This window comes from Xyrauchen texanus, chromosome 19, assembly GCF_025860055.1.
Source record: "Xyrauchen texanus isolate HMW12.3.18 chromosome 19, RBS_HiC_50CHRs, whole genome shotgun sequence".
Classification (NCBI taxonomy): domain Eukaryota; kingdom Metazoa; phylum Chordata; class Actinopteri; order Cypriniformes; family Catostomidae; genus Xyrauchen; species Xyrauchen texanus.
This window is the reverse complement of record NC_068294.1, coordinates 25,953,890-25,980,408: the sequence shown is the minus strand read 5'-3', so window position 1 is coordinate 25,980,408 and position 26,519 is coordinate 25,953,890. Positions and strand designations below refer to the sequence as shown.

General features: G+C 40.5%; 1 protein-coding gene across 1 annotated transcript in view; it reads right to left on the bottom strand.

The window, feature by feature from the left end:
* LOC127659765 (glutamate receptor 1-like) overlaps window positions 1–26,519 on the bottom strand; it is a 142,719-nt gene that overhangs the window by 81,884 nt on the left and 34,316 nt on the right. Inside the window, exon 4 of the mRNA XM_052149719.1 lies at window positions 13,989–14,173. Within this exon, the coding sequence (XP_052005679.1) occupies window positions 13,989–14,173 (185 nt within the window). The remainder of the gene's footprint in view (window positions 1–13,988; window positions 14,174–26,519) is intronic.

Here is a 26,519-nt window from a genome sequence, read left to right as displayed (position 1 = left end):
GTGCAGATCCAGTTAACTGCCAAATTGTTTCAGTTCTGGACTTTCTGCAGGAAAAACTGTCAGCAGGCATATGCCCTGCTACTCTCAGGGTTTATACGGCCGCTATTTCGGCTTGCCACGCCTTGATGGACGGGGTGCCTTTGGTGTCCTCTACTCGCTCGCTTCATTCGTGGAGCCAGGCGACTGAGGCCTCCTGTTAGGACCAGAACTCCCTCATGGGACTTAGCAATAGTCCTGGAGGGTCTGGTTGAGACCCCCTTTGAACCTCTAGAGTCAGCGTCTGACAGACTTCTGAATCTCAAGATGGTTTTTCTTAAGGCGATTACCTCTCTTAAGAGGATCGTGGATCTACAGGCTCTGTCTGTTTTGCCGGCCTGTTTAGAATTTGCCCCAGGTATGGCCAAAGCTATTCTGCATCCTCATCCAGACTACCTTCCTAAGGTGCCCTTTTCGACACTACGTCCTGTCACTCTGGAAGCCTTCTGCTCCCTGTCGTTTTTAACGCCGGAGCAGGAAAGAATTCACGGACTCTGCCCAGTCCGTGCCCTTCAGACTTATGTCCACCGCACTAGCCAGTGGCGTAAGTCAGGGCAATTAGTTGTCTGCTATGGGGGCCGCAACAGTGGGGCGGCCACTACCAAGCAGACTATGTCACACAGGGTGAGGAATGCTATTGCCCTGGCCTATGAGGCGTGCAGTCAAGCTTCACCAGTAGGTGTCAGGGCTCACTCCACCAGAGGGGTCGCCTCCTCTAAAGCCTTGGCTAGAGGGGTCCCTCTGCAGCAGGTTTGTGATGCGGCAGGCTGGTCCTCTCCGCACACATTCATCAGATTTTATAGTTTGGATGTTCATGCTACTCCAGGCTCTTATGTCCTTGAGTCGACATCTCAAGCTTATGCCTGAACAAGTTTGTGACACGGCAGGCTGGTCCTCTCCGTGTACATTCATCAGTTTTTATGGCAGGCTCATGCCTGAACGAGTTCATGATGCGGCAGGCTGGTCTTCTCCGCACGCGTTCATTGAACTTTATGAGTTAGATGTTTCTGCTACTCCGGACTCTTACGTCCTTGAGTCGACATCTCAAGCTCATGTCTGAACAAGTTTGTGATGCGGCAGGCTGGTCCTCTCCGCACACATTCGTAAAATGTTATGGTTTAGATGTTTATGCTACTCCGGGCTCTTACGTCCTTGATTCGACATCTCAAGCTAATGTCTGAGACCTCTCGCGTTTTTGTGAGCACACTTCACAACCGTAGGGGTCCGGACAGCCCCAGTGCGGCGGCGTGGGTATTGCGTTCCCAAAAGTGCTTAGCAAAAGCGCAGCATCATAGTGAAGCTTTTTGTAAATGGAATGTCTCGGGTTACATGTGTAACCCTTGTTCCCTGAAAAAAGCAGAACGAGATGCTGCACTTCTTTGCCGCACTGGGATGTCCCAGGACTGCTCTTCAGAAAAAGATATCTGACGACACGCTGGTGACACCTCTATTTTATAGCCTGGCCACAGGTGCATCTAATGATCATCACCAGCTGAGGCTATAAATTCCGGTCAATGTTCATTGACATGTTACACACATATTCACAGCTGGTCTCAATGCAGGATTGTTCCAAAAATCGCTTAGCAAAAGCGTAGCATCTCGTTCTGCTTTTATCAGGGAACAAGGGTTACACATGTAACCAGAGACGATTTTGCACTTATGGAAAGAAATTGGTACTTTTATTCACCAAAGAGGCATTCAGCTGATCACAATGTTCACAATAACCAACATAATTCACTATTCTTTTAGCTGAAGCAAGTTCATTGATGATGATCAATATTTAAGGGAAAATACAGTCAGCCAGTCATTATCTTAAAATAAACCTCATTCAGTGTGATGATAAAAGACAGCTTTGCATTGGGGCCCTGATCACCTTATCATGGTTTATTTCGGCTAACTTCGTCCCTTAATTATTGTTCATCGTAAAACTTGCTTCAGCTAAAATAATAATTAATTATGTTGGTTAATTAGACATCAAATTAATGGAAAACTACCTATACAATGCTTGAATGCCTGGTAAAACTTTACATTTTCGAGTGGAAAGTATTCTTCATCAATAATATACATTAGTATATAATTGAAGGAAAACTTATTGATAAGTTTAGGAGTTTACAAAACTTTATTATTTTAATACTATTTAATTAATTATTTAAAAAAATAACCTCAGATTGTTAGATCCCTCCATCAGCAAGACCGGCTCTGCTTTGCCCTTACAAACATTCATTTTTTATTTTCTTTCTTTTTTTTATTGAAGAAAAAATATTACAATGAAAAAGTGATCAATGCAGACATGCATAATTGCAGCAAAATAATTTACATTATTTTTCTAAAAATCTTTATTGTGTTCTGCTGAAGAAAGTAAGTCATGGACTTCTGGTATAGCCATGAAAGAGTGAGGCATCAGGAAGAGGGGCTCCTGACTGAACCCTTTAAAATGAAACTTTTTATGCGGCACTTAAAGTCAATTACAATAGATATATTCATCTAGAATATCACTGGTTATATTATGAGCAACTCTAAGCAGAAACAAGCCCACGCTTCAGCTCCTCCGACAACGAGGTCCACCACTAGCATTACTAGCAGCCATGGCTGCAACTCCTAACACTGACAAACAGGCTGTGACCGAGGGCCTGGAAACCGTCTCAATGGACCAACTGGTTTCTGAACCAACTAAACAACAAATCAATATCAGAGATTATATTTCTGCTCTGATTCAGGAGTCTATCGGTCCATTGCAAAGCTTGGTGAACGCAAAGCTGTTTGGCTGTAATGGAATCCCAGGTCGGGGACAATTCTGAAAAATTGGTAGAGGCCGAAAACACAATCAAAAGCTACAAAAGCAGAACACGACTATTCTGGATCACGTTGAGGATTTGAATGTCCCAGAGGGTAGCGAAAGTGGGCAAGATGAAATCCTGCTAGAGATGACGGGCCCAGATGTTTTAAACAAGCCGGCAACATTCGAGAGGGCTCACCATATGGCCATAACAGCACCTTTGTGGAGTGTTTCCACCGATTTCAATACAAGGAGCGAGTGTTACGATGGGCAAGACGCCATGAGATGAAATACAAGGGAAGTACAGTCAGAATTTATCCAGATCTCAGCGCTGCCCTGTCAAGGAAATGTGCTTCATACAATGGCATTAAACAGTCATTTTACCAGAAGGGCATACAATTTCAGCTGCTTTACGCAGCTCACTTGAGAGTAATCTACAAAGAATCTTTCATATTTAATACACCAGAGGAGGTGAAGAAATTCTATGACCAACGTTTCAATGCTTAAGATGGTCACTAAATGGAGGATGCTGCACTTTTCTTAAGTTGGCAGATTTGAAGATATGGATACTTTTCAAATATCTTTATTTTATTTTTTATTTTTTTTTTGGCAATAAACACGTTTAACTGCCTCAAACCTTTAAACACTGATGACTTAATGACATACAATAAGACTTTGTTGTGCAAAGATAATTTTATGTACAGCTACTTTGAGGTGCACTGATAGCATCTTTCGGAGTCGATGAACCCCCCGGAGGTAGAAATGGCATTAAGTCAGTAAAGGGGCAACTGGGGGTATGTTAATGGGGGCCTGCAATTTGTCTCAGTTCTCAGGACAAATATAGTATATGTTCTGATTATGTGGGAACATTGGGAAAGTATCTGTCAGTGTGTGTTTATTTTCTCTATTATTATTATTATTTACCCAAAATGTGGTCCTACTCTTTATCACTTACCACTATGCACATGCAACGACTTGTACAAAGTGTTATAACAGATTCTAGAAGACAGTATTGATTAATCAATGAGTGATGCATATAGGAACGAAGGAAGGTCCAAAATTCATTTCACTAGCTGGAATGATAAAGGCATGAATGGACCAAATAAAAGAGCTTGTGTTCTTGCTCATCTGAAAAGACTGAATACTGATATTGTGTTCCTGCAGGAAACACACTTACAAGTAGCTGATCATACAAGCCTTAGGAAACCCTGGGTTGCCTTAGTATGTGTCTATGCACCTAACTGGGAGGACGCCAACTTCATACACAAAATTATTTCACTTCTCAACCTGAATTCGTACCGTCTAATATTTGGTGGGGACTTACATACATTTTGTCGTTAACCCAGTCTTAGATTGTTCAAACCCAAAAACTTCAACACTTAGTACAAAATGTCCCAAGCTCTCTCTACTTTTATGATGCAAGTTTGCTGCCTTGACCTGCTGAGATTTTCATTCCCACAAAAGAAAGATTTTTCTTGTTTTTTGTCATGTCATAATTTTTTATTGATAAGAAACTACTCCCTGCAGTGGAGAAGACCCAATATTCTACAATCATAATATCAGACATGCTCCGTTACTTCTTGATTTATGAGACAGGGCATGGAGCATGGGAACAGGGCAAAGCCAATGGATACTGGAGCACTGAGAGGCTCGAGTGGTGGAACCGATGGGGCTGAGGACCAAGGCGGAGCTGTAGGGATGGAGGTCCCTGGTGGAGCAGAGGTGGGCCTGGACCATGGAGCAGAGGCAGGCCTGAACTGAGGAGCAGAGGCAGGCCAATGACATAGCATGGAGCAGTCTGGGGCTTGGCTTTGACATGGCATAGAGCAGTCTGGGGATTGGCTGTGACATGGCATGGAGCAGACTGAGGTTCGGCTGTGACATGGCATGGAACAGGCTGAGGTTCGGCTGTGACATGGCATGAAGCAGGCTGAGGCATGGCTGTGACATGGCATGGAGCAGGCTGAGGCATGGCTGTGACATGGCATGGAACAGGCTGAGGTGTGGTTGTGACATGGAGCACGCTGAGGCATGGCTGTGACATGGCATATAGAGCAGGCTGAAGCATTGCTGTGACATGACATAAAAGAAAGCTGTACGTGGCTGTGACATGTGCATGGAGCGTGCTGAGGCATGGTTGTGGCATGGCATGGAGCATAAAAGAGCATGGCAAGAGCAGGCTGAGGCGTGGCTATGACATGGCATGGAGCAGGCTGAGGCATGACATGGCATGCAGCAGACTCAGGCATGGCTGTGACATGGCATGGAGAAGGCTCAGGCGTGGCGGTGACATGGCATGGAGCAGACTCAGGCGTGGCGGTGACATGGCATGGAGCAGACTCAGGCGTGGCGGTGACATGGCATGGAGCAGACTCAGGCGTGGCGGTGACATGGCATGGAGCAGACTCAGGCGTGACATGACATGGCATGGAGCAGACTCTGGAGTGGCGGTGACATGGCATGGAACAGGCGGCCTGGAGCTGACTATGACATGGCGGTGACATGGCCTGGAGCTGACTATGACATGGCGGTGACATGGCCTGGAGCTGACTATGACATGGCGGTGACATGGCCTGGAGCTGACTATGACATGGCGGTGACATGGCCTGGAGCTGACTATGACATGGCGGTGACATGGCCTGGAGCTGACTATGACATGGCAGTGACATGGCCTGGAGCTGACTATGACATGGCGGTGACATGGCCTGGAGCTGACTCTGGCGTGGCAGCCAAGATGTGGGGCAAAGTCATGGAAGGCAGAACCGTGGTAGGCTCGAAACTAAGAGTCCTGGATGACTGGGAAAAGACCTCTGTGTTTGTGAACATGGGCAGAGACTTGGAAACAAAAGTCTTTCTCTTCCTCCTCCTCTAGGAGTCCGAAGTTGGTAGCGCAGGCTCTGGGACGGACGAGGCTGGCAACGCTGGCTCTGGGACGGACGAGATTGACAATGCTGGCACTGGGACGGATGAAGCTTCCAGCTCGTTGGCCGTGGCAGGCATGGGTGTTGACTCGTTGGCCATGGCAGGTGTGGGCATTGACTCATGGGCTGTAGCAGGTGTGGGCATTGACTTGCTGGCCTTGGCTGGCGTGGGCGTTGTAGAGTATCCAGGTCAGGTTTGGGGAATGTACAATTAATTTTAAATGATCGTAATCAATGATTAATCATACGGTTTGAACCAGATAACAATACATACAAAAACGCCCCAAAAAGGCCTTATATAGTCCAAGAGTCTGCTTCAAATATATATAGATAATTAAACACAACGAATTATAATTAATTAGGAACAAACATTATACGCAGACAGGCTATATTAATTTTAATAACACCTTAATGGAATTGACCCGTAGGCTTCCGCAATCAGTCAGTTCGTCCAGCGAACTGCTTTGCTAAATACTCCTGATCAATTCTCTTGAAGGTTTATTCTTAGTTATAAGCCTACTCATCAAAGCACGTTAACTTACTTTGATAATATCAGCTCGTAGCTTTAGATCGCACATTAAAGAGGCTTTGTTTTATGACCAACAAACACAGTAAATCAAGCGTATAATTGATTTTAATACAAGACACTAGGATATACCACTACACTTGACAACACAAACATCTAACATAGAATAAACATAAAATACACAAAACAAACACAGTAAGGGAAAGTAAAGAATTATTAGAGGTATGGCAAACTTATTTCAACAATTAACCCTTTGGAGCCAGCGAGGAAATTACACACTGTGATGCATTTGAATTTCAATGGAATAATACTTGCACAATGGACCTATGTGTGGCTGAGCAAGGCTGCGTGGATGTCGCGTCTCCGTGGCGTCCTTGAGATGGGCTTTCCTGTCGGTGTTTCCAGAACGTGGATTGTTCGCGGAAAGATCGAGGCGTCTTAAGAGTAGCTGTTGAATAGTTGACGAGTGTTCTGGAGAGTTGCAGAAGATCGGGGGAAGAAGGCAGAAATGTAAGATGGCTTGAAGAGATCCAGAAGAAGTCCAAGGGGAAGACGTAAGAGCGGAAGTGGGGGCAGCAAAAGAGAGTTGAAGTAAGAGCGTTGAAGAGAGCGAAGGGCCGGTGTGGATGCAATTTATAACCTTAGAAAACGTGTCCCACCTCTCATTGGCTCGACCAATAAGAAGGGTGGAAGTTCCAGGCGGGAATTTGGTTTATTGCTCTTTCTTCTAAGGGTGCTCATTGCGTGTGCACCCTGAAGGGGTGGTAGCCGATGAAGAAACTAGGAAATATTCTTCTAATACTAATATGTTGTTGTTATCGACATATCATGTACACAGTCAATTTGATCTTCAAAATACCAAGTTATAGAGACCAAATGTGCCACACATATGATTTCGGTTAACCATAGTATGCAAAGTCTGAAACATTAACCCATTAGAGTTTGCAAGGAAACATAAACCAAACAACATCAAGGAAAATCATGAGATGGAACATTAGATACATGTCAATACATTTATCACATGGATATATATATAGAATATATAGGATTAAAAGGGGTTCATTTCTCCTCAGTAAGAATTAAGTGAGAGTCAGCACTCTCTGAACATTCCTTTGGAGGTCGTAAAAGTCTCCTTTATTTTGGACGCGAGATAATTCCTTTGTCCCGTCAAGGCTCATTTGAAGAATTTATGACTCGGGGTCAGGACTTTGGTTTGACTCACTCAAAAGATGGTAAAAACATAGCAGAGTGCAATTCTAAGGTGATCTTATATTTATATTCAGCTAGGACAAATCGTAAGGTTTAATTTGATACCAAGAAACGTGTATTCGGTACACTTAAAAGTGGATATACACTCTTAGGCTATTAAATATAAGGCCTCAGAGTTTTACTACACAACTAAACAGTCCTACTAGTTTGATATCACATCAGATCTACACAAGTACAGGGATTAAACGTATTTCCTTAAAAATAAACATTTCTGGGTTTAACATGAAAGACACAACTTTTTGTCAACTTTTTCACGTGCCTGGCTCACATGGTACAGCACGGGTTTGGAGTGTAGATTTGAGTCACATGGAAAAGGGGGTTTGTCAATAGCGCGTTATACTTCCCAGACTAGCTGGCGCCATTCCAGTGGTTAGAGGAGTTTTAACAGTGGGTTCTTTTTATTCCGAAATCGATGAGTTAATTATTCCCATTCATACGCTACAGCGTTCACTAATTGGCCATGGCAGGCATAGGTGTTGGGTCATTGGCTGTGGCAGGTGTGGCCGTTTTCTCGTCGACCATGATGTGGGGCGCTGGCTCAGCGGCCACGACTTGAAACGGCTCGGCGGCTCCTACCGCTCCTACTATACAAAATCCAGACTTTCCAAATTTACCCTAATGTAGATGATGTGTGTGACTGATGTAAGTGTGATAAGGCTGGCTTTGTTCACATGTTCTGGTCCAGTCAAAAGTAGAGAGATTACTGAGTATTCATATTTAAAACACTAAATTATGCTATCAATTTAGATTTAAAACCTAGTATTGAAATAGCCTTTTGTTTTTGTCCCAGAGACTGGACTATCATTGACAAGTAATAGGAAAAGTGTTATTTAATTTGCCTCTCTGCAAGCAAGAAGAAGAATACTGTGGAGTGGAAGTCATCAAAACCGCCTAAGGCTTCAGTGTGGATATGTGATCTAATATCACATTCGAAATTAGAGAAAATTAAATACTTAATGAAAGGAACAACCCAAAGCTTTTACAGGGTTTGGAATCCCATGAATATACACTTTGAGAGGATTAAGACTATCCCTCCTGATTGAGTAATATAATCAAATGTTTGGAGGGATTCATTTTTGGTTTTTAAAAAGCGAGATCACCTGCATTACTGTTGGCTTCATATTAACATAACACTATATGAGCAAAACGAAACAATGATTAGAATAAATGGGATGTAACTGTGTTTCCAGGATAGGGATCTCATGTTCATGTTCATTTGGCAGTGTGTATAAATTTGGTAATTTAATTTATCCTATCGTTGTTATTATTATTATTTGTATGATAATGTTAAGTGTTCCTTTTTTATAAATTTGTATTAATTTAATGAGTGATACCTGGTGGTTCCCTTGCATAGTGGCACAAAGTCTTTTTCACGATCATTCACTTTCTCTGTTCTGATGTTGTGGAATGAGCTTCCAGCTCCACACAATCTGAAACCATCTCAACATTAAAGAACCAACAGATAGTTCCAGTCATCGAATCTGATTGGACGAGAGACGTTCCATGAGCACTGATGATGTGACAGCATCAGCACTCAGACGCTTCACTGTTTGTATCACTCTACTTGTGTTCGTGCTCTAAACTAAAGTGTAAGTGTAGTGCATATATGTTAGGAGTTACTGTCTTTATTTTTTTAATTACATATTTTAGCCAGCAGGTGGTGGCAAAAGATAATTTTTGTGTGTAATATGAGCCAGTTGATGTAAATTGAATCCGTTAGTCATTGTTTACATAGAACAGCGCATTGTGAGTTTCCACATTGGATACATACTGTTTAAAATGGCAGAGGACATCGCAGTTTCTATAGTGAATGACATTTGCACTCGACCCTAGATCAGAGGAATACCCTGCTCGAATGTCTATATTACACTGAGAAAACTGTCTTTCAGAAAGCTATAAGCATCTCTGATTGGGTGTGGCAACAGGTGATCGCACACACTCCATCTCTCTCTCTCACTCTCTCTCTCTCTCTCTCTCTCTCTCTCTCTCTCTCACTCACACACACACACACACAGACAAACACACACATCCATCTGTCTGTCCTTGTTTATCCAATGACTTGTTAGAAACAGCACAAGTCGTGATACTATTTCTGAGGTGAACTTTTTGAATTACTAATGGAGGCTTTGACCATCATTTGTTTTGAACCAGCAACGGCAGATTCTGATCGGTCGCGTAATAAAGTAGTTCCATGCAAAAATTAGTTTCTATGACCGTACTCAGTTTTTCCTAATTTTTTTAAATGTACTTGTTCATTAAACTGTTGTATATAAGCAATATCACATTCACAATCGTGCTATATGGCCCTACATCAGCACTGCTGTAATTACCTACAGCACTCGGCCTGCAGCCGAATCACAGCAGTGCTGATGTAGGGCCATATCGCACTTCTGCTCGTGTGATATTGCATATATATATATATATATATATATATATATATATATATATAAGTATTTAAGTGCATTTAGTGTGGATTGGTCACTTTCTTATATGTTTGCTTTATACTACTCCAGCTACTTTGAGAACTTGGCAATGTGATACTGCAGATATTGTTGACTTTTGTATGACATATTGCTTGCTACTGTATGTTCCTCATTTGTAAGTCGCTTTGGATAAATGTGTCTGCTAAATGACAATGTAAATGGGTAAAATGTTGACAAAATAAATGTATTTTTAGCAGATATAGGCAGGTAAATCATAGTAAGGTGTGAAATAACTAAAGGCTATTTAACTATAACTATTGTCTATTTATAAAAAAGAACAATCGCTTGCAAACTCTGTCTTTTCAAATCTTCCGGTTTCAATGGGAAATATTTAAATGTAAAGAGAATTGGATGTCATCGGGTCTTAATCATGTGCGAACTTGCACCACATGCGTGGACATTGCATTTTGGCTTTGCTATATGCGACGCATCATTTAAATGAATAAAAACCATCTGAAGACTGTTCACAAGACTCTAGACTGTCAAAGGGTTAACGTCTGTTGCACAGAGTCACATGAAACAACAGCATGCCATCGATTTTCAAAAGGAGACATTTTTTTTTTGTTATTTTGTACAACTTTCAACTCTAACACATCTTTGTGTCATTTAGATTAATTTTAAAATATATGTTATGTTAATTTTTTTTTCATCTCTGTGCAATACAATTCTATTCAGTAACATCAGTTAATGCATTCCTATATATTAACTAAATGGTTTTTTTTTACATTGAGAATAAATGTGTTTCATCCAAAAGATGAAAAGTGTTGCTTTCAGAGGCTTTATATTGAGTTAGGATTGAGTTGCATTTCAAACTATTCTGAGACCAGTGAAGCCAGACAGCACACTGAAGGTTAAATAACTTACTAAATATGGAGCAAGGAAGCATCTTATAGCTTTCTATGCAGCTAAGTGCATTCAATCCTAAAATCCAAACAACATTTCAGTTTCAGTCTGCAGATGATGTTTGGACAACTCAACATGTTTGGCAGACAGTGGTAATCAGTACATATATTAAATATTTTATAATGCTACATATTATGTTAACATGATTGGCAGTGATTTGATGGTTATTGCCATTACTTATAATCAGAAATATTTATTCATCTTTACAGAAAATCCGCTGCAATGTCTAAAAAACATGAAGAACCAACACTCCTGGAAATGTCTTGTGACGTTGTGTCAGTGAGGGGTCGCTCCTGCAGAGCCCAGACATCTCTGATCTTGAGAAAAGGCCAATGAGAATTGATGTGTGGAATTTGCATGCCACTCCCCGGACATACGGGTATAAAAGGAGTGACATGCTTTCAGCTGGTTAGTTCAGTGTTGTGGCCTGGGGGGGAGGGGAGGGGGGTGGGGTGGGGGGTTTAGGTGGAATACACACACGGTCTTACCGGTTAGGAGCGGAAGCACATCGTGTGGAGCGGCGTCATGTAAGATCCTACCCAAGGGGGGAGGAGTTACTACAAACACGGCGACCAGGGGCAGGAGGCCCTCTGTCCAAGGAAGACACGGTTTACCGGTAGGGAAACCACTTTGCAGGATATACATCACACAGGGTTGCCCAAGGGGACAACCAGCACATGTGGAGCACTTACCTCAGTATGGGGGCCTAGTGACGCCCGTACCGGGGTGGCAGTGAGCCTCTCCAAAGACTCGATGGCCGCTAGGCTAGGGAGGAAGAACATCCAGGGTTCACACTTCCTGCGAACGCAACTGGGGAAAGAGCGCACGTCTTCACCTCAAGGGAGGGGAAAGGCGCTATGCACATGCGATACACCCGGAGGGCGAAGACGGTTGCCGAGCGAAGCTCCTACATTAGACCTGTGTCAGGACTACCCTTGTGTAGTTCTCTAAGTGCCTTGGCTTGGTGCACCTGCAGGAGTGCCATGGCATGCAAGGCAGAGGCGGCATGCCGAGTGGCGCTGCAGACTTTAGCCGTCAGAGACAATGTCAGCCTACAGGCCCTGGATGGGAGCCTCGGGCGGTTCCGCCAGGTGGAGGTGTTTTGCGGGCATAAGTGCACCGCGACCGCTTGGTCCACCTGGGGAATCGCCGCTTAGCCCCTTGCCGCCCCACCGTCGAGTGTAGTAAGAATGGAGGAGCTCACAGATCGCGTGCGGGCAGTAAAATGTGCCTGCCACGGGCTCGTGAGCTCCAATCGTCGAGCCGCGAGGGTTCGGGGGGAGGCGGAGGATTCCATTCCAGCTCGACACTCGTGGCTGCCCGGGCAAGCATGGCTGTCAGCTCCGCGTCAGCCTGGGACTGAGCCACCGCACTCAAGGGTGGGAGTCCAGCCCTAGTGTTAGCCGAGTCCTCAGCGTCAGACATGTCGAACCCGCTCTCCGATGCCGCCATCGTCAGAATTGCTCCGAACGAGATCGCGGGTCCGTCGTGAAGCGAACCGACAATCCCGCTCCAGTGCTCGGTTGGAGCATACGAGCGTGACGGGGAGTGGGAGGTCAGTGGGGTTATACCCGGTGAAGAGGCTACCACTGAGGTCCCCATATCACCCCCATATATACATGTATGTATATGGGAATATAAATATATATAAACAAAGTTATTCACTCCGTGAGCTCTTTTTCTGCTGCTGAAGCGCCCAGGGGTGTGTGCTAAGCACAACGTAGTGTGTGAGGGGGAGAACCAACAGTTTGGAGAGCTGAATGAGACGGCAGAGGAATTCAGCTCTGTGACTGCTCTCTCGGCTCCTAAGAAGAAATCTGATGTGGATGTGCAGTGTCACTCCTTTTATACCGTATGTCCGGGGGAGTGGCATGCAAATTCCACACGCCAATTCTCATTGGCCTTTTCTCAAGATCAGAGATGTCTGGGCTCCGCAGGAGCGACCCCTAGTGTCAACTCATCGTCGAGTGAGTGACAGACAGAGAACATAATAAACTATTTGATGAAATAAAAAAATCTGACTTTCTATAGCTTAGTGTTATTTAAATTTCACAACGTAGTCTCACTGTCCACATATGTGGACATAAATTTTTAGGAAAACGATTAGCTCTAGATTATAATTATTTTTTTTGTGCTTGTCTATTAGGTGCTACTAGTTCCAAATCAAGGGAAATGGAAAATGGAAACATGCACACAGCAGTCCCGCGGGGGTCTCAGGGTTTAAAAATAACCTTTCTGAGGCAGTTTTCCTTAACTAAACATGTCCATGTAACATCTCACATAACAAGAGAGTAATTGAAACATGCAGAGTTTTTCCTCATTTAAAAGGTCTGATCACAGGTGGTAATAAAATATGTGTATCAATGTGGGGGAAATTATTTCAATGTTGTTTTACAGCTTGACCGTTGGACACAATTGTGATGGATGATTGCTTTCAGATAGAATTTTTTTCTAGACAAGCTGTGCAAAGTACCGTAAATTGATGCAACAACCTTAACTGTGGGCACCATGCAATCAATAACACAACATGACCAATCTAGGGTCTTCCGTTTAAACCATATTATACAGGAAAATCAAGAAAGAAAAGAAGAAAAACAGAAAAGACATGATCTCATTAATTACAGTTGCAGAATGCTTATTTCTTCTCCAGGCAGTGGGAAAAGGTAACAGAGAAAGTGATGCGTCACAATGGCGCTGCTCACAACACCAAATGTCAAGCCAGGGTAATTTATCTGCTCTGAGTTCTGTGAGAGAAAAAATTTGCCATCTTGGGGCCTGTTGCACAAGGCCACTCCAGCTGATATGGGTTGCCACAGGCATCGTCTCAGTACTCGAATTCTGAATTGCATTTTAAGTTGAGTCATCTGGGCCTGACTGTGTTTACCAGTATATTTTCATAATGGCATGGTTATTTACAGATTAAAAGATTAAAAGTATTAGCTGTTTGCCTTGGCATGTTTAAAGAACAGAATATGCTTAAATCTGACATAAAATTTGGAATCCAAAATTCCATTTGGAGCATTTTACAGCTTGCAATTAAAATGGCTGAAATTAGAATGTCAAGAGCAAATTACCTTTTTCAGGATGGAGGTAAGCCTTTCCAGCTCACAGTCGATGATGATCTGGCCCTGCTTCCCTTTGTCAAGGTCCTGGAACACTTTGAGGAAGGAAGCCTCTGTCATTGTCTCCACATTCACAGAGGTCACCCGCCAGTTACGCTCTGCTGCTGTATCCAGAACCTTCTGCAGAACTGACAGTCCTAGAATACAAATGCGAACAGCAAAGATCCCTTTAGAGCATTGTTCCTCAACTCTGTACCTAAAGGCTCCCAACAGTACACATTTTGGATGTCTCCAAACCATAATCATCTCATGGTTCTGTTCAGACAATTTGGAACTCTCTCACTTCATACTCAAATATAACCACTGGAATGTGATCTAAGTCGGATATCTGAATTGTGAGTTCGAGGCTGATCTATCAACACTGACTTAATTGGAATAAGAACATGCAATTTACTTGTTAAGTCATGTCTTCATCTCATGGTGTGTACACTTGACCATAAAATATGATTGAATGGCAGGCTTTGAGGTCAAGAGGGGGGAATTTCGACTCGGGTATTCCCACCTCCAAAAAGAGCATTTGAGCAAAGCGTTAAATGTGATAATTCCATCTGAGCATAGAGCGCATTTTGAAGATTCCACTCCACTCTCTCAAGCCGCTCAGTGCCGCTCGCTTAACCCAGAATGCGCATCATGATATGCTGTTTGAGAATCTGTGAAATAAGGCCTGAGGTTATGGAGCTCAAACATTGTTTTAGTGAAGTTGCAAACCTAAATAAATGCACAGTATAAATCAAAGAATTATCTTTGAGAATTAGCAAAGATTCCTTTTTTAATTTTACGCGTCACATTGCCAGAAAGTACGAGCATGTGCTACGCTAACATGGTAGTGCAGCCAAAGTAGTGCAAAAGTTAGAGCACCCTCAATCGATTATATAAGCTTAATAATACTGTATATTGGCAAAGCATTTTCCTTGAATCCAGGTGAACACACACAAAAATCCCTGCATCAAAACCAATAAACATGTATGATCTTGCAGATCAGTGTGCCCTAATTTGCAGGCGAAGCATTCTGTTTTTATGCCTCTATTGTACTATTGAGCATTTGATTAGTAAATGTTTCCGCTCTCGCAAAGATAATTTCATAGCAGAATTATCACACTTAATCGACCACCTGTTGCTTTTGATATCTTATATTTGGGATAAAATGGCATATAACTGCCGGTCAGTTTCCCAAAGCCATATCCACACCAAATGTAAAAAAAACGCACTCTAGATTAGTGGTTGCAAAAGACTTTTCTTAAATGATAACTTACAATTCGTATTTGTTTTGGGATCATTAAACATGATTTGATCTAATATATATATATATATATATATATATATATATATATATATATATATATATATATATATATTATATATATATATATATATATATATATATTGGACAAAATCCAATTTTATGCAGGACACATATTGTTTTATTTGTTAAATCCATAACCTTACTGTTTGATGCATATAAAGTCCAGATTCACTTTATGCTGCTTTAAAAATATTAAGGAAAAACAAAGGGGGCACATGATATTTACTAATATAATAATTATTATATAAATAACTACAGTCCTTTAGATTGCATATGATTCATACAAAGCCTATAAAATTGAAGGGAATATTAATTTAAAAAAAACAACGACTTGCCTAATTAACAACACTCGCCTAATTAACCTAATTAATCCCCCAAGCCTTTAAGTTGCACTTCAAACTGAGGATTAGTATCTTGCAAAACAACAAGTGAAGTAATATAAAACTGTCATCATGGCAAAGACAAAATAAATTTGTTTAGACTTATTAATGCTCACAAAGCAGGAGATGGATATACATGTTTATCAAAGCGTTTTCAGGTGTCAAGAACTGCAGTGAGAAGTATGATCAAGAAGTTTGAAGAGACCCACACAGTGGAGAACAAGACTGACAGAGGCAGTAAGCAAAAGATTTCAAAAACTTTGGAAAGAAACCTGGTGATAGAGGTTTCTAAAGACCCAAGATCATCTGCCAAGACACTAGTGAATGATTTAGCCAAGTCTGGGATTGATGTCTCAACAAAGACTGTCACTAGAGCCCTGCACAGGCATGGACTGCGAGGTTTCAGAACCAGAAAAACTCACTTCTGAAGAAGAGACACCTCCAAGCTAGACTGAAGTTTGCCAAGGACAACCTAGAGAAAAATTATGCATACTGGAAACGTGTCCTTTGGTCAGATGAGACAAAACTAGAGCTCTATGGCAATAGAGATGTTGCCCATGTTTGGAGAAAGAAGGGAGAGGCACTCAACCCAAAGAACACCGTTCCCACAGTGAAACATGGTGCATGGAGTATAATGCTGTGTGGATGTTTCAGTGTGTCTGGAACAGGAATCTCTTCAGGGTCGAAAGAATCATGAAAAAAGAAGACTACAAGAAGATTTTGAAAGACAACCTCAGGCAATCTGCAACAAAACTTGGTTTGGGTCGACATTTCATCTTCCAGCATGATAACGACTCAAAGCATACCTCTATTTTGGTTAAGAACTAGCAAAATGAGTAAACGAGCAAACTGAACGTCCTTGACTGGCCTGCACAAAGCCCAGACTTGAATCCCATAGAAATATGGAAAAAATGCCTAAAACTTGTTGAGAACTACAACAAATGACTAAAGGCTGTTATCAAGCAAAAGGGATACACTATTGACTATTAACAGTATTGGGCTAATAATTTTGACCTGTCGATTTTTGTATTCTTGTTCATAATTTTGTTTCTATTTGTATTATAAACATTATAAGTTGCCTAAATAAACTATTATGTTTAGAAATGCTATGTTGAAAAAAATCTTTGCTCCATTAAACAGCACTTAAAATAATTAAATATTTCATAGGGTGCTAATCATTTTGTCTTCAACTGTATGAGTTTCTGTGCCAACACACATATGTTTTAGCACTTGTAGAGGCATGTTTGATGACATGTTTAAAGTAAATAAAGGTAATTTAGAACTGAACTGTGACAGGGCGGAGGGCGGGGCCGGGTCGTGATTATACACACCCGGTCCCTTATCAAGCTAATTAAGCATCCGAGAGGTGCGACGAGAGAAAGAGATCGTTTACGGACATGTCCGTCGTGTGTGCTTTTCATTTCATAAGTTTATCATAAGTTTATCATTAAAATATTATTTATATTGCCAAGCCGGTTCTCGCCTCCTCCTTTCCATTGAACTGCTTTACATTAACATTTGTAAGGCATTATTTGAAGATGTTCAATGACATATGTGCTAACAGAGAAATATTTGACTGATTACAAATGATAAGGAAGGTTTTGTAAACCCGATTATCTAACAGCCGTTGTAAACCAGTCCAAAATAAACTGCAAGAACTGACAAACTAAAACACAACAATACAATCACATAATTTCAGATGTGTACATTACTACGCATTTGATAATTTAATAATGTTGGCCTATAGTCTATATTTCATCCAGAGGGGCACCTCAGCCTGTGTGGGCAAAGGGGCAGTTGCTCGGGGCTCTGTAGCGACCCCCTGTGTACGTGCTTGGAACCAATGAGTGGTACTTGAGTGGAGCCGTCTGTTTGGGCCGTGAGCTTTTGAGTGGAGCGCACACGCATGTGTCACACCGCTCCGCTCACATGCTCTGCTTCCAAATTTGTCTGAAACATGGCATGAGTATAAGACATGAAATTAGTGTCAGATAAGGGAGACATCCAAAATTTGCACTGTTCCAAGAACCAGGGATGGGAAGCTTTACATGAATATTGGTAAATGTACCATTTCAAGCCACTTCTGACATATTTGAGTAAATGTAATGCATATCAATAGAAGAGTAATAAGGACACGCTGCTTTGCACAAGCCAGTTCATGAAGACTTAACAAAATTCTAAAAGGAGCCCGGCAATGTTGAGGACTATGGAATTGACCATTTGTTATCTCCAGACACCTCTGACTATCTGAATGTCTCATTATTGGCTGTGAATTCATAAAAACTGGCCTGAAAGACATAGAATAGTGAAGAGAAAGAGAGTCGGCCACACTGCTTACAGACAGGAAATGGGCTTCGATTAGTTCCTTTCCTCCTGACTAATCAGGGATCTCCCAACACATGCATAAAAATCCCTCCAAATAAAAAACAATGCTCTCAGTAGCCATCACAATTTCTGTGGGCAAAACATGACTTAATATTGAAATAAATTTGCATTGCTTGAATGTTTGCTGCTGCTGATGCAACTTACAGTGTAATTTGATGTCACTTTGCTCTTTTATCCTGGATATTGCAGTAGCAAAATTAGATTTGAAATGTTTATCATATCACAATTCATAGCGCAATTGCAATATTTGTCAAAAAATTGCAATACGCTGTTTTTGACTAAATCATGCAGCTCTAATACACAGCACGAACTAACACAGTCTTACACATAAAACCAACCTCAACTCTCACACAAGAACCAAACAGTTCTGAAGGATCATATAACCTATGATGTGATGACATTTTAGAGCACAAGCAAACATGATTGCACTTATATGTTGCCAGTGAGAACTGCTTAAGCTTCTTGAGTTCTCAGCACTTCAGCACCATGGCCAGCTCCTCCAAACTCATCAAAACCACTCAAAACACTCGACTGCATGCTTTCATGCCAATCTATTCTTTTTGCTGTGTGAGTGCACAATTTAGTCCAAGTTTATCCAGTGACTTCAAAAACTCAAAACCCTTTTTTTATCTGAGTCAACATTCCAGCTCATAAACTGACTATGGAAGTCTATTGCCTATTCTGCCAACAGATCCAATACACACCAGCAAGCTCAACAAAGAGATATAAATAATTCCCCTGTGAGCATTTATATGGAGAATTGTTTATGAAAAAAACAGGTTTTTTATGCTTTGAATGGCACCCAAAAATTAAAAGACTGTACATGAAATTTACAGCCTTTGTTTAATGCAGTACCACACAGCTATTGCATAAGCCATAATTACAAGAAGAGTAACAACACAGAAGCATGCTTTGTAATTGATGGAACCACTGGATCTTACAGCAGGGATAACAGGAATAAATATTTCATTTATGGGGTGGGATAGACCACAAAATGATCAACAACTGCTGGTGCTTTGCCAGAACCACATTTTGTGAAAATTGACTAAATTCAAGTTGAATTAAGCAGTCCAACTAGACATAAAATTGAAAATTAATGATTAACGTAAAAATAAATAAATAAATACATTTGCAACTCCATTTTGTTAGGCAAACTCTATTTCAAAGGTAGATATTAAAAAGATAAAATATTTTTTGCTAAAGTGAGCTTGGTATTGCAATTACAATTTCATATTGTTGCATCCCAATTGAATGTAGTCTGTTTGGTCAAAGTACAGTGACTTATGAGAATGTGTAAATAATTACTATTGAGAATTAAAGCATCTATATGGTCAAATTTGTGCTTTTTATAAGTCACCATTATGATGGTTAATATTCCCTTGTATTATGTAATGGGTCATTGACAAATAAGGTTTTTCTGAGGTAAAAAAAAAAAAAAAGAGAAATCTTTTAAAAATCCAGTTTAATATACATGGGTCAAGTTCGTACAAATGTAATCTGTGTTTCCAATTTGGTTTAATATATTTAAAAAAAACACAAAGGATTTTCTACCCCCAAAAATATCTTTAATACTTTGAAAAATGTGGTGTAATCATCAATATATTAAAATTATTTTCTTGCACCTTGACAGTGTACCTTGACAGTTGACAACTTGACAGTTGACCCTTCATTTAAAAAATAAAACAAAAAAATGAAAACATTTTCAAAGCATTTTTTTTGTCAAGAATATCAATACATTTTTTGATGTCCACTTTTTGTCCACATAACATGGACAAAATGTGCCTTTTCGTAAAAATGTCAAAATACTAAATACTATAAACTTCATCCAAAAATCCTCTTTGTTTTATGTTTTTTGTCAACATAAGCAACAAAATGGTTAACTACTTGTTGGTTACACCATATGACTTTGATTTGGTGGATAAAAGTTTTTTAAATATTAATAAAAATTTCATCAATGGCAATTTTTAAAGACAAATATTCAAAAAAGAAAATTCTAGCATTTATTTTTTCAAGAATTTCAGATTTTAATGAGACTTTGATTATTATTTTACTGTCACTGGATGGTTACACCATATTATTATTTTTTTACTTTGAACTTGGACTAATTGAAATCATGTTTATCATAGAAGAGGTTAGTAATTTAAATTAAAAAGTTAGTAAATAGGAATTAATTAGGTAATTGTTTCATGTGAATTGCTTTTTTGTGTATTTTTTTTAAATAATTTAATGGATCTGGGAAAAAAAAGGGCGTTAAGTCCTTGACACTAATATTGTGTGCTTATTCAAACACGAAGCCCCAATCTTGAGGCCATGGAACTGGAACAAGTGGGGATAATGCCTCGTGACCAGAAATTGCAAGCCTCGAACAGCTCTGCTGATGTCTCCATCTGACCCTTGTAATGTTTGGAAAAAAACACATTAAAATTGTTCTGAAATTACACTGTATAAAATGACGCGAGTCGCTTTTTAAATTCCATCCTATTTGCCACTCAAAAGGAAGAAATAATAATGATCCTCGCTTCGATGTGAGTCACTGGTACAACACGGGCCAGATGAGAACAGACTCGATGGAGCAGTTTTATGGAGCCTGTGATGTAGCTCGCTAGAGGCAACACTTAAAGGAAAAGTTCATCCAAAAAATTTACATTTGCTGAAAATTTACCCCTTATGCCATCCAAGATGAGTTTCTTTCTTCATCAAAACAGAATTTAATATTTTTAGGATTTCATTTCAGGCCTCCTCCTTTAAACAATGCAAGTGAATGTACTCGACAGCCCAAAATGCATATTTAGGGTGCATCAAAATAAACCACACGACACCAGTCGACAAATAATGTTTTTCTGAACCCAAATGATTGATTATTTTTAGAAACAAAACAATACTTCTATACTTTTTAACTACAAATGTTCGCTTTTGTACATCTCTGTGACACGTGCTCATGAGAGGGATGACGAAAGCTTGTTTGTAATGTCAAGTGTGGAGGAGGCATTGTTTACAAGTGAAGGAGCGCTGTACAAATGTTTAATTGTCTTTGCTGTAGATTTGTATTTGTATAAGTGTATTGTTCAAAATGGTTGTTTGGTGTGTGTATCCTGGATGCTTCAACCTTCAAAAACCCCAAAGAAAATGCATGCCAGGAAAAATATGAACTTTTCATCGATTGCGTATACATGATCATGAGCGATTGAAGCTCTGGCTTATCACGCTGAACCTGGATATCAGTACACCCCTACATATTCTAAAATATTGGAGGGTGTACAGTGAACATTTTAACTCATTCCTCTCATGAGCGCACGTCACAGAGATGTACGGAATCTAACATTTGTAGTTAAAATAATACTGTAATATAAGTATTGTTTTGCTTTAAAAATAATCAATCATTTGGGTTCAGAAGAACTTTATTTGTCAGCTGGAGTCATGTGGTTTATTTTGATGCACCCTAAATATGCAGTTTGGCCCATAAAAAAAGAAAAGAAAAGTACATTCACTTGAACTGTTTAAAGAAGGAGGCCTGAAATGAAATCCTAAAAATCTAAAATTCTGTTTTGATGAAGAAAGAAACTCAGATACATCTAGGATAGCCTGAGGCTGAGTAAATTATCAGCACATTTTAATTTTTGGGTGAACTATTACTTTAAGCGCCACCAGCCAATAAATTGGCTTGATTATACAAGGGCATCAAACCACATGGCACTCAGGGTGTGTCCCAATGTGGTTACGCAGCTCGAGTTCCTATGAAAGGGAACTGATATGCCTGAATAAAATGAGAAAAGACCCATACGGTCATATAGTTATGTCACATGAAACAAGTCAATACATTGTTCAAAACAAATGCATAAAATCGAAAATATATTACGATAACATAAAAAGGCAGTGGAACTATTTATTAAAACATTGTGAGTTGAGTCAGCTTTACATTTTTAACAATGAGAATTTCAATAATAATAAATGTGTGAATTGACAGGAGAGGCGAAAGGTATTGATTTCCTTCTCTGCTTCTATCTGCCTCTGTTTTGAACACTTGCCCTTTAACCCCTCTGCATCTGAGCCAGTGTTACTTCCTGCTTGACTCAGTATGATACTCAGAACAGCTGGACCACTTCAAGACTGCAGGGTGATTTGAAATTAAGGAGCTCATATTCTCAGCAGGCTGAACAAATGGCTCCCGGTGCACATGGAGAACAGGGCCAGCAGGGGAAGATGTCCCTTCTTAGCCTCATTTTCATTCATCTGGGGTGGTATGATGCCAATGGAGTACTACGCTAGCACGGAAAACAGCACACTGCAGCGGAAACAATGTCACACATTAGAGAGGAAGATTTTATATGCATATGAAGCTAACAGCAATCTATAGCTGTGGATGGGTTCACATACAGGCTACAAACAGTCTTCTACGTATTTCTTTAAAAAGCTAGCAATAACCCCATAGATAGTGCAGTGCTGTATCTAGGCAACAAGAAGTTGGTGATATGGATTCCTGCAGTTTGGTTCCTCTCAGTCACAGAGTTAATGATCCTACATTTTTAACCCAGAGCACTTACACAAAATAAAACCATTGCTGAGACACCTGCAATGTGAATACAAGCGTGCATCAAACCTATTGTGTGCATGGACCAATTGCAGAACTGACAGCGACAATGAAAAATAAGAGCAAGAAACAGAGAGAGGTAAAAAAAAATAAGGGAAAGCTGGCGGTAAGAGAGTACGGAGTGGAAGCAGATATGCGTGGATTCACCTGGAGAGATTTTAGTTGTTTTTTTAAAGTCCATGCAGCTGTGTTCTCTCATGCTCTAAAATCACTCTGTTACTGCTCTATCACAAGCATAACACACATTGTAATGGCCCATAATGCTATTGCATATCAGCAAGAATTCAGTTTGTACTGAAGTATTAAATTAATAACACTCTGTGTTGTTACTAGCAGTCATAATGTCCTAGAGATTAAATAGTGAAATATCATCAGAAACAACAATGGTAATATATCTTGCTCTCCTCTTCCAAAAGAGTATTCTATTCCATGAGTTTTTAAACTTTTTGATACCAACAACTCCTAGATATGATGATCCCCTTGCAGGGACCCCCCTCGTAAAATATAATGACCTATACACTCACTGAGCACTTTATTACGAACACTGTTGTAGCCCATCCGCCTCAATGTTTTACATGTTTTGTATTCTGAGATGCTATCTCTAGATGTTCACTACAATTGTACAGAGTTTTTTCTGAGTTACCGTAGACTTTCTGTCAGCTCAAACCAGTGTGGCGGGACAAGGGTGGAGGGGAGAACTATTACTTTAAGATCGTAAGACTGTGGTTTTTGTAGTCCTAACGAAGTGACTGATGGGTAGTGAAGTCCGGGAAAAAGCATGGTCGTAGTGTGGTTCGGTAAAAATATGGGAGAGCCATAGAGTTGTTTTTGTTACATTCTTTTGAACCACCCGGGAATTTATGTTCACTGCAATACAGAAGATTTATTGTATGGAAATAAAGTGCCATGTTTGGGATAATCCTGTTACACACGCACAGCTGCTGAGATCGCTGCTGGGGTAAAAGGTAACACTCTGGCCATTCTCCTTTGACCTCTCTCATCAACAAGGCATTTTCGTCCACAGAACTGCTGCTCACTGGATTTTTTTTTTGTTTTTGGCACCATTCTGATTAAACTCTAAAGACTGTTGTGGGTGAAAACCCAGGAGATTAGCAATTACAGACATACCAAGGTCAAAATCACTGAGATAAAAAAGTTTTCCACATTCTGATGGTTGATGCAAATATTAAATGAAGATCCTGACCCATACAGTATCTGAATGATTTTATGCAATGCACTGCTGCCACATGATATGCTGATTAGATAATCATATGAATAAGTAGGTGTACAGGTGTTCCTAATAAACTGCTCAGTGTATATCATGCTTGAAAAGTTTTAAACATTAACATGGACAAAAAGGGTATGATATAGTTTCTAGGGCAATGTTTGTCTTGACAAGCTGAGATTTCTGAGATGTACACAATAAATGAAGACAACAATGTGGCCATCTGATTTAAACTTTAGCTCACACCATGCACATTTTCATTCATAAAGTTTACACTTTCGTCATTTTAAGTTCACAGACTTATCATTGTGTTGTGGAGTGGTGGTGGCATATTGTTCTAAAGCGCAGAAGGTTGCCGGTTCGATCCCCACAGCCACCACCATTGTGTCCCTGTAATAATTGCACTGTAAGTTGCTTTGGATAAAATTGTCTGCCAAATGCATAAATGTAAATGTAAATGTTGTAAAGTTCTATGTTTATTTAAAATATCACATTATCCTTGTGCTTGTTGAACAATTAGTCTAACAAATGTGTTTTTCTAAGCCATGCAGATAAAACGGAGACTGTAGCGAGGCCATACGATTTAAACTAGAAATCACACGTGCACATTTTTATTCATAAAGTTTATGAAGTTCCCTCTCGAGGGACTCGAGTTGTGTAATCACTATGGGGACACATCCTGAGTGTCACGTGGTCTGAAGCCCTTATACAATCATGGCAATTTATTGGCTGATGGCGCTTAGTAATGGCACCAGGGAGCTATGTCACAAGCTCCATAAAGGTGCTCGCTTCATGCCATCGCATCAGATTTTCTGTTGTTCTGTTTCTCACGTTGAAGCGAGGTTTCTTTGTTCTCACTTTGGAGTGGAGAGCATGGTAAGGATGTCGTTTTTACAGCATCAATTTCAGACCAATTTAATATAGAACCTTTTAACTAAACGTTAATTGGGTCCGACAGGGACAGTGCATGGTAAAAGCATGTGATCAAAGCATGCGAAAGATTTACCATGCACGTCTTGAGCGGTCACTATAAAAAAAAAAAAGCTATATAGCGAATTTGTTGTCGGAAGCTGAGGAACAAATTTGCCCCTTGTCCATATTGTGTTTTTCTGTGCCATTCTGGGAGAATGCACATTGGCAATGGACGAGCACTTTCAGCCTTTCTCTATCTCCCCTCCCCATTCAAAGTGCACTGCTCGTGGCGGAGGGGATCATGCAGGAACTGGTGAACCCGGCCGCAGAGCAAGGGGCCTGAAATAAGATAATATTCCCCAGCGGAGTGATGGTGAACCAACGTGCGGTGTGCTTCATCTGTGCCATTATTTTTTTGGGATTCTATCAGGAGATGCAAGGTATTTTAACTTGTTTTTCTTTTAATCTTTCGCCTATTTGCAGAGACACACACCGTTATCTCTGCTCGATTCTTCAGTCTAGTGTTTGATCTACTTTTGCTGTTCAACCAAGTGCATTGTGTAAAGAAATACTTTGAGCTAATATGGGCTCTGTTTGGAATGTTCCTCATGAGTTGGTCAATTCGATGCTTTTGTTTCCGTGAGGATGTTTTACACTGTCTGGGTACTACACATTGTTCTCCCATTAAATGCTGGGACTGGTTTAGATCTAACCTGTTTTTTTTTTAAACTAATTTAGCTCAGTTTCCTTCGTAAATTACTCTCACAAACGAGCATTGAATATTTTCAGCTCGAGTTTTGTCTCTGCCTCATGACTAAGAGTCTCGGGGCACACGTAATATAACTCAATGTACAATAAAAATAGATCTATACATGTGCTTACCGCTTGCTGTGTATCGAAGATGAGCCCCCATTCAGTGAGCAAAATTGGACTGTATATATGTATCCGTTTCTCTCCTGTCTGCCCTTTGGTCAATATCAGAATTAGTTTGCGCTTGTACGCACTTCAAACATCCGACAACCAGAATATGGTTCAGTATTCCAGCTTGCCGGGGGAAAAAAAAAACCTTGCTTCCCGAATTCAGCATCTGTCTCCATGACCAAAAATTTTGAGATATGCGTAACAGAATTTGATGTTCATCAAGGCACAAGTACACGCAAAAGGCACACAGTGAACATAAGCACCACATGTTGTCCCCCCCAAAAGAATGCAGGGGCCATTGTGCAAGCCTACTTGTTTCTAAATTCCCCTCATGCTTGCCTTCTTCCCTTTTTCTATGCTAGGGACGATGATTTATTTGGCATCCAAATACATTCAGCATGTCCGACCTTTATAATTGCCTGATCTAATTTGGTGTCCATGACCAATGTTTTGAGACATGCATAACAGAATTTGATGTGCACAAAACAAACATTTCCCCAATGTGCAAAGTTTTATTCTATCAGTGTCCCTGCTGAAAAGGCATCTCGTTGCATTCATTTTTCATGCCTGAATATAATAAATGCAAAGAATTATCAAATCCTCCTCAACCAGCCTCTGGTATTAGGGAGCGAAGATCCCTTCTACTGTGCCGCTGTTTCTGGGGCAGCCTCCAAAAATATGTAAAGCGTGCCATTTATTGGTTACAAGTTGCGTTGCAGACAAAGGCCATGCATTAATCCCTCTGCCTGCCCATCTGTCGGCTTTGGCA